The following is a 9,623-nucleotide window of genomic DNA, read 5'->3' as shown; positions in this document are numbered from 1 at the left end:
CTATGAGTTACTGTCATACAGCTATTTTCTGTGAATCACAGTTAATTTGTAAGCATAGTCTTTATGTTTGGAATACCAACCATTTGTTGTGCATGAGTTACATATATCTTTTCCCTGACTGCTGTTGTCTCTGTGTGTGTGTGCGTGTGTGTGGCATCTCTTGTGTAGTTTGGTCTGGGGAGATTTTATGGGATACTTAGAAAGCAAGCGTCTTTCTCTTTCCGCAGGAACACCATGTCCTTAGATTTTGGCAGTGTGGCACTGCAGACGCAAAATGAAGATGAAGAGTATGACAAAGAAGACTATGAAAGGGAGAAAGAGGTAAGTTTCTCAGAGAAAAGACTGAACCCAATCTTAAAGTTTTATTTCCTGATCAAAAGATATCATCTTGAGTCATTTTGAAGGAATTTGTAATTTTTTGTCACCTCCTAAAACCTGATCAGTATTTGAACTTTTAAAAGGTGGTTGAGTGGAATGCTTCCTTTTTTGAAACAAGACTAAAACACAGTAAATGGTTTGATTCTTTAAGATCTTTTCCTTTAGGAGGTAGTGGTTGGCTTTGGAGGCAGAGACCTAGTTTCTAGTTGCCTGGAACTTTGCCTTGAACAAGTCCAGCAACGTTCTTTGCTTCAGGTAGCTTACATCCTTGTGGAGGCAGGCAATAAGCAAGTAAACAGATGAACAAAATAATTCAAGTGGGTGATAATTTAGCACTGGTAAGTGCTAAGGAAACAAAATAGGTGAAATTAAAGCAGCTGGGAGGGCACTGGTAAGGGAAGGCCTTTTGGAGGAGGAAATGCCTGAACTGAGACTTGACTCATGAGAAGTAACAGCCAGGCAGAAGCCTGAGGAAGACAAGACATGCAACGAGTATAAAACAGACAAGTTGGGAAGAGCCTGTATATCTGCAGACCAGCCAGAAGGCTGTGGTATGGGGATTGTGTAACCAAGGGGTGAGTGTGGAGACAGCATGAGGAGGTGGGCTAGGGCCAAATCATTTTGTGTCATGGTAAGATGTTTGTATTTTATTCCAGGAGCAATGGGAAGTCAGTGGAGGATTTTAAGCAGGGAAGTGGTATCTGATCATGTTTTTAAAGATCTTACCATCTGCTGTGTGGTGAATGGACGAGGGGAAAAGGAATAAGAGGAGAAGATTATATTTTATTTATTTATTTATTTTTTAAAGATTTTACTTATTTGACAGAGACAGACAGTGAGAGAGGGAACACAAGCAAGGGGAGTGGGAGAGGGAGAAGCAGACTCCCCACTGAGCAGGGAGCCCGATGCGGGGCTCGATCCCAGGACCCTGGGATCATGACCTGAGCTGAAGGCAGACGCTTAACGATTGAGCCACTCAGGCGCCCTGAGAAGATTATATTTTAGATACATAGATGAGTTTAACAGGATTCCTGGCACAGAGTCATGTTCAGTAAATGGGGGCAATAGTAGTAGTAGCACTTGGTGAAAGTCAGTTTATTAGAGTTGTTTTTAGTTTGAGTCAGGTTTCTTGATTGCCTATGATGATAGGCTTCTTTTGTACTGAGGCTATGCTTGATACAATCCATTTTCTAATGTATAAAACAGTCCTTTTTAATCATTACTGTGGACTATTATTATCAACAAGAAGCAAGGAATAGGGTCAGTTGCCCATGTAGCTGGAAGTAGAGTTTCGGGTAGAGCTAGAAAACTGGCAGCTCGGTGGATTTTTGTCCATAGACATTTTGTCTTGTTTGGTTGTGCACTGTTTTTAAAAGTTCAATCTGTATTTAAAGATTGGAAAATTTCATCTGGCTTGTCTTTTTTTTTTTTTTAAAGATTTTATTTATTTATTTGACAGAGAGAGAGAGACAGCGAGAGCAGGAACACAAGCAGGGGGAGTGGGAGGGGGAGAAGCAGGCTTCCCGCTGAGCAGGGAGCCCGATGTGGGACTCGATCCCAGGACCCCGGGATCATGACCTGAGCCGAAGGCAGCCGCTTAACGACTGAGCCACCCAGGCGCCCATCTGGCTTGTCTTGAAACGTCCTAAGCCCTGGCCACATGTGCACATGGCAGCAGGCAGGCTGGATCTGAGCAGTGGCTGTCCCTTCCCAGCTGGCCACGGTCCTCTCACACCGACGTGGGCTTATTCACGTGGACTTGCCACTTCACTCTTGTCAGTTCTCTGCCAGGTCGCTGAGGGCATTGGCGTCTGTGACCCTGACCAGGGTTTCCGGATTTTGAATGGGGGTCCTTCACGGCAATTGTTGGCGTGAGGATTTTCTGTTACTTTGTGAACTCACATCATGACCCTGATGGCTTTGGATAGTTTGCTGGAATTTAGCTACTGGGATTCCTGAGGGATTCAGTTTAAGTAATTATTATAGTAGGCTTTAAAGAAGAAAAAATAATCTGACAGGTGATTTTTCATTGGAAAAGATATTAGAGATGGTTAAGGTATTAGAGGGAACTAATTAGAGGTATACTGTGTGGTGAAAGTTTTAAGGGGGACATTAGTTAAAGAGGCAGTTAATTCTAGGTATATAGAAAATAGCCCTAGGGATCACTTCTTGATTGGTTATAAGCTGGGATAAGGAATTTCCAGAGGAAAAGGAGCTCTTAAGAAGTGAAATACCTAAGAATGAGTGTTTCTAGCAGAGTGGGAGAAAAGAATGTATAGCCAACTTGACTCTGACATGATGATTATGTTTTGTGTTAATAAAAAGTGTTTTTGCCTTTTTATTCTTTTTTAATTCAAGGGAAGAAGAGATCAGAGGCTAGAGGGTTTCAGATTTTCACCAACAAAATTCAGGATTATTCATAAAATTCAGCTTATGTATATTTTGTCACTGCAAGTTAAAATGATAAATCAGCTAATCAAACCTAAGTTTGCATATCCATAGGCCATTTCAACCTCCTCAGGCTGTCTGACCCTACCATAGCAGAACATTTCACAGCTTTGGGTGGTTAAAGAAAAGAGTGGTCTTTTCCTGCTCCCTGGTTGTTAGTTTTGGGATTGACAGCTGCATTATAAGTGTTAGTAGTGGGCTAATGCATATTGCTTTCTCTACTTAGTGAATCACTTGGTATTCAATTCACTTATGTAGGAGGAATGTCTGTATTCCTGAGGATGTATTATAGGGCCAAGCAGGCCATATCTGACTCATAGTCTACACTGCTAAGGATTTGTGAGATCCTCTCTCTGTAAGTGGTAGAGTAATCCTGATTTTGACCTTCTGGTATGAAGTCCAGTTGCTGAGTTTAATTTTGGTGCTTTGGGGTCAGTTGGGATTTTGTCCACATTTACCCCTAAGTCAGTGAATAAGCCACAGTCAAGTTCCAACTTCTATGCCATCCCAATAGCAGCTCTATAATTATGATCTTGCCTTTTCCATTTCTGTTTCCTCCATTGTTTGCATTGAAGATTGAGGGGAGAAAGTGCATTTAATCTTCAGAAAAGGAAATAGTCACTTCATTTAGTAAAGCGATTCAATATTCATAGGACATTTAGACCAGTGGAATCTGAAACCACATGATTAGACCCATATTTTGAAAAAATCTCCCAAGAGTTTTGCAGAAAAGTCAGGCACTATAATCATTTCTAAATTCCCTCAGTTCTCAGTGGTATAATGGTAAAAGTTTGGGCACTGTGGGCCAACGCATAGCAGAGAAGTATAACCCACAGCCTCACTCCGTGCTTCACCCAAAACTCCATCTTCTACACAGTAAACAGGGCAGATTAGGGTGCAGATGAGTGAGGGTGATGATACCATGGAAATATGCTGTCACTTCAGTTAGTACTCATCTCACTCCTCTTTCTCACCACTTACTGGGGCATACTACTTTCTTGCTGTGCCATTTGAGAATTATGGCTGTAGTTGTCTTTGCTGCTAAGTAGACCTCATCCAAAGTATTCTAGGCAAACTTTTACTTGGAAAGCTGGCCCAGAGAAGAGGAATTTCAAAGTTCTTTTATTAACTCATTCATAACGTAACAATGTGCTTTTCAAAATACCTTTCACTTAAGTCAGTGTGCTTTGTGATTTCATTATGTGATATTACAGACATACAGTTGTTGTTACTGTTGTGATAGGAGTGGTTACAAGCTCCAAAGTTATTGGTGAACACACAGCTTAAGGTAGACTGTCATTTGGGATTTTCCAGTTTGCTGGAGTATACGTGTACTTTTCTGCAGTGTCCCCAGAAACAGTTCTGTGATTATGGCTTGCTTCTATGTATGTACGTATGCATTTTGGAGCAGAAGTACTAGTAATCTGTGCTGTCAAGATAACACTTGCTGATGAGGGTTCACTTAGTAATGATCGATTTGAAGCCTGGAAAATGATCTTGAGGAGAAAGGTAGGTGGTTTAAGTAGCAGATGGCAGAGAGAAGCTCACACCTGGCCATGCTGATTTGAGTCCTTTTGGATTTTATATCGGTGCTTCTCTAATAGAATAGTAAAGCTCATTTGAGCTTGAAATCCTGTATTTTAAAGAGGTAGGGTTTCCATTGCACAGCCTTTCTTCTACTTTTTAATTGCCTTGTTTGATGTAATTATAGAAAGATTTTGACATTTTGTCCCCACTAGAGGGAGTTATGAAGCTAGTATTTGTTTACATTTTATATTATTTGACTTATTTAGTGGCACTTTCTTGTCATCACTGGAGAAAAAGAAACAAATGGTTTAAGTATTCATATGCTTGATGTTTTTCTTTAGCAATTTCTTATACTTTATCTGGATTGTACCTTTGAATATTTCTCATAACATACAGGTGTTTTTCAGGGACTGTCACGATGGGAACAAAAACATTACTCTGGCTGACTGTAGCTTGGTTGTACACAAAGAGGTAGAAATAAGTGTCTTCCAGTGACTAACGAAATGTCATGTAGAAGAAAACTGGAGTGAGAATGGAGAGATTCAGGTTCTGCTGCTGGCTCTGGAGCTGTAACTCTCTTTCCTGGGCATGCCACTCACCTTCTCTGGGCCTTGGTTTGCTCCTTTTTAGAAGGAGAAATTTGCCTTGGAGGAGCTCCAGTGTTCCTTCCAGGCCTAAAGTTCTGTGTCATTTGTGGGGCAGCCGATAGTTGTCTAACAGATGCTGCCGTATTTCTTTTTCAGGTATGTGGCAATCTAGACACAGTCTTCCCCACTAACCTAAAATTTAGTTTAACTAATGGAATGGACTTAAAAAAAAAAATCTTCATGTAATATAATTCATGAACTAAAACTCTGCCTGCCAAGTTATTTGGCCCTTTATCGTTCCCATACTGAGCCTTTTCAAGGAGGTTTTTAACTTGGCTCTTAGGTTAGAATGAAGATTCTGTTTAGTGTATACCCATGAAAGCACTATTTAATAATTTACATTTTAAAATATCAGAATCTTTTCAGTATACTTATGAGGTAACCTGTTTAAGAGCCATATGAATGTCGGCTACTCCATTTACTGCTTTTCTCCGGGGAGATGTATGGTTTGTGATCTGAGAACTCTTGCTTTCATGAATATTGAAGATTATAGTCTTCGAAGACAGTCTGCTTAGTTAATTTAAGTTGAAAACCCTAACAAGGAACCCTCCTACACTGTTGGTGGGAATGCAAGCTGGTGCAGCCGCTCTGGAAAACAGTATGGAGGTTCCTCAGAAAGTTGAAAATAGAGCTACCCTACGACCCAGCAATTGCACTACTGGGTATTTACCCCAAAGACACAAATGTAGTGATCCAAAGGGGCATATGCACCCCAATGTTTATAGCAGCAATGTCCACAATAGCCAAACTATGGAAAGAGCCAAGATGTCCATCAACAGATGAATGGATAAAGATGTGGTGTGTGTATACACACACACACACACACACACACACACAATGGAATATTATGCAGCCATCAAAAAATGAAATCTTGCCATTTGCAACGACGTGGATGGAACTAGAGGGTATTATGCTAAGTGAAATAAGTCAATCAGAGAAAGACAAGTATCATATCTCACTGATATGAGGATTTTGAGAAAGAAGGCAGAGGATCATAGGGGAAGGGAGGGAAAAATGAAACAAGACGAAACCAGAGAGGGAGACAAACCATAAGAGACTCTTAATCTCAGGAAACAAACTGAGGGTTGCTGGAGTGGTGGGGGGTGGGAGGGATGGGGTGGCTGGCTGGGTGATGGACACTGGGGAGGGTATGTGCTATGGTGAGAGCTGTGAATTGTGTAAGACTGATGAATCACAGATCTGTACCCCTGAAACAAATAATATATGTTAATAAAAAAAATTAAAAAAAAAAAAAACCCTAGCAAAAGGTTTACACACTGTTCTCTGTTTTACATTCCCCCTAAACATAGGCATTTTGGATGTTCTGCATGGGTTATTGCAAAGTGTTTTGCTGCTGAAGTTCTTTGAGTAAAGGTAGAGGAGTTTATGGAATGGTTTAGATTGCATTTCAGTAGAAGCCTTAGCAATGGCAAATGATCTTTTTTCTAAGGGGGGTGTCTGTTTAATTATTAAACTCAGTTGACACACAATAACATCCCACTGAAAAGATTGCATTTGCGACCAAAAAGCAGTCTGATGAATTTGGGAAAGTAATGAGTGGAATTAAATGTCATCATTTATAAAAATTGTTCTCTTTGCCCTTGAATCTGTTTGGTAGCTAGGTGGATCTTTAACGGGGAAAATTTATAGTTCATAAAAATCTCTACTTGGTAACATGCTAAGTTGATCTGATAATTCTGTGTTTTATGGCACAAGGTTCAATGACCGAAAGCAAAAACTGTTTGACAGTGTATATGAAAAGGGCACACTTTGATCCTGGGACTGGAAGCCTTGGGGGTGGGATTTTGTTCCTGAATGGCCTTATTAGGAGGACTCACTTCATTTAGCTTCCCTCTGTCCTGAGAGTTATGGGAGCCAAGGAATATGGCCCAGCTATGCCAAAGCACTTCATGGAGAAATTTTTTGAAGGTGAATGAAATGCTTTCAAATTCTTAGCATATATGTAAAATATTTTATAAGAAACTAAATACTATAGGGATGATTTTGCCAGTTGATAAGTTCACCTGTGGATCTGGAAGCATTTTGATGAACTTATTGCTTATGCTCAAATTAATTTTCCTCTGTGGATGCCAATTTTGTTAATTTTGTGGTGTCACAGAGAAAGCTGCAAGAACTGCTTAGTTATCGTATAGCTTTTTCTAGGTGAGAGGAAAAAATGTACTTTTCAGATGTCCCTGTCAAGGTTCCCCTTAATTATAAGGCTATGTACTTGAATCTCACTGAAGGTTTAGAAGAAAATATTCTTTCTGTACGGGAGTCCTTACTTGATGTAAGTATGAGAGATTTATTTTGTTATTTTTCTCTGTGTAGTATGTGGGAGTAGTCTTTTTCCTTAAAGGAGTGATGCATAATTATAGACAAAGCAGGTTGGACTACTTTTAAAAGATCTCATATATGTTTTTTACTTAGGGAATTTTGTGTCTTTCTCAAATCACTTTGCTACCTTTCACTTGAGGCATACATGTAGTATACTAATATGTTGATGTGTTTAACTTTTAGTGGTTCTTTTGTGTTTCTTATTCTTTATATCTTTGGGTCAACTCTGATATGGCTAATTCTCAGAATGGTTTTTCAATTACTCAGCATGAGCAGGTGACCAATAAATCAAGGTCTTGGTTATTAATATTAATATCAAATAAATTTTGAGATGCTTTTCATTGGAATAGAATATTTTTTCTTGTTTCATTTTTAAAGAACAATGGATTGAGAAAACTTTTTAAAAAAATAATACAGTGAATATTAGAAATATATGTGGGATCAAGGAAGTATCCCCCTCCCCTCTTCACATACCCCATTTGCATTCCCAAATTTGACTTCTTCAAAACCCAATTAACAATTGGAGCATTCCTTTCAGACCTTTCTTATAATAATTTTTTTTTTTTTTAAGTGGGCTCCATGCCCAGTGTGGAGCCCAACACAGGGCTTGAACTCATGACCCTGAGATCAAGACCTGAGCTCAGATCAAGAGTGGGGCCTTTAACTGACTGAGCCACTCATGTGCCCCCATAATATTTTCATTTAACTTTTCACATATGTATTTTCTTTCAGGAGGTTTTTGATTGTAAATGTAATACTCAGATATGTTTTATAGCTACATTTCATTTTTTCTAAAATGGGTAAAAATAACTTGCCATAGACTAAGCCGTAGATCAAGGAGCATCTCATTTTTTTCCCATGTCTTACAGAGTATTTAATATCTTTCACTTATTGCGGGATGCCTGGGTGGCTCAGTTGGTTAAGCGTCTGCCTTTGGCTCAGGTTATGATCCCAGGATCCTGGGATCAAGTCCTGCATTAGGGCTTCTGCTCAGCAGGGAGCCTGCTTCTTCCTCTGCCTGCCGCTCCCCCTGCTTGTGCTCACTCACTCTCTGACAAATGAGTAAATACAATCTTTAAAAAAATTTAAGAAAATAAAATTCCCTCATTGCATAATTTTATGGGGTTCATTTATGCACTGTGGAGGACTCAGTCAACTTGTTAATTTAACTGGTGCTTACTTTTAAAGAGAAGTCATAAGCAGCCCTCTTCTGTTTAATAATATAATATTTGAATATTCTGATTGCTATAAATTTTAAGACAATATATTGGGAATTGAAGAAAGACATTTACAGATGTTGAAATTGAACAAATTAGACCATTCATCTCTTAATCACTGTTTATCTTGAAACAATAAATGAATTTACCTAGTTTTTATAGGTAGAATGCTTAAAGATGTGATTTATCTAGAAAAAAATTGGGGAGTGAAATCAAATGTTTTTATGTCAGGTTTGGAGTTACGCTTTTGAGAGTGCTCTGTAGCTTTGTAGAAAACTGAGTCTTTTTTTTTTTTCCAAAGATTTTATTTACTTATTTGACAGAGAGAGACACAGAGAGGGAGGGAACATAAGCAGGGGGAGTGGGAGAGGGAGAAGCAGGCCTCCCTCGGAGCAGGGAGCCAGATGCGGGACTCGATCCCAGGACCCTGGGATCATGACCTGAGCCGAAGGCAGGCGCTTAACGACTGAGCCACCCAGGCGCCCCGAAAACTGAGTCTTAAAGCTCCCTTTTTACTCAACTGTGTCACCAGAGCCGAGTATCATGTATCTTTTCATTGCTGGAATTAGATGGCAGTCTGCTAATTAGTCACTCTCCAAGGGGTTTCTATCACATTATTACAGCTTTTAAGAGCTTCTGGGCCACCTGCTGCTGCTGGTGGTACTACTGTTCTCACCACCTGGGCGAGGTAGAGCTGGCTACTCAGATTCCCAGGGGGATGTGTGATTGTCAAGTCCCCAAGGTCTGATTACTGGTAGAACAGGGTTCTGAGACCCAAGTCTGCCGCATGATAACATAATACGGTGATTGTACCATTATCATGACTTGCTGTGTTTCCATAAAGAAGGTTTAAAATTCTATTGTAATGTTAAGTGTATTTAAATCTAAGACATTTGTAGAAAAAAAGCCTTCTAGTATAAATCCTGATATTATGCATTCCCTTGAACATAATTTGTGTGGAATTTCAAACATTTATTAAATGGAGAAGTTAGGAACGTCTTTGACTTCTCAAGTCGAAGTCACCCGTTGCAAGGCAACTTTGGTTTGGCATCTCATGTTTCAGTCAGTG

General features: G+C 39.6%; 1 protein-coding gene across 2 annotated transcripts in view; it reads left to right on the top strand.

Moving 5' to 3' along the window:
- The first annotated feature begins 234 nt into the window (after nt 1–234).
- Nucleotides 235–9,623, top strand: part of CEP152 (centrosomal protein 152) — an 83,932-nt gene continuing 74,543 nt past the window's right edge. For both annotated transcript variants that reach the window (XM_021693969.1, XM_021693968.1), the window contains exon 1: nt 235–321. In XM_021693969.1, the coding sequence (XP_021549644.1) occupies nt 235–321 (87 nt within the window). The remainder of the gene's footprint in view (nt 322–9,623) is intronic.

The sequence above is a fragment of the Neomonachus schauinslandi genome, chromosome 9 (genome assembly GCF_002201575.2).
Source record: "Neomonachus schauinslandi chromosome 9, ASM220157v2, whole genome shotgun sequence".
Classification (NCBI taxonomy): domain Eukaryota; kingdom Metazoa; phylum Chordata; class Mammalia; order Carnivora; family Phocidae; genus Neomonachus; species Neomonachus schauinslandi.
The sequence above is the reverse complement of the archived record's forward strand: the minus strand, read 5'-3'. Positions and strand labels throughout refer to the sequence as shown.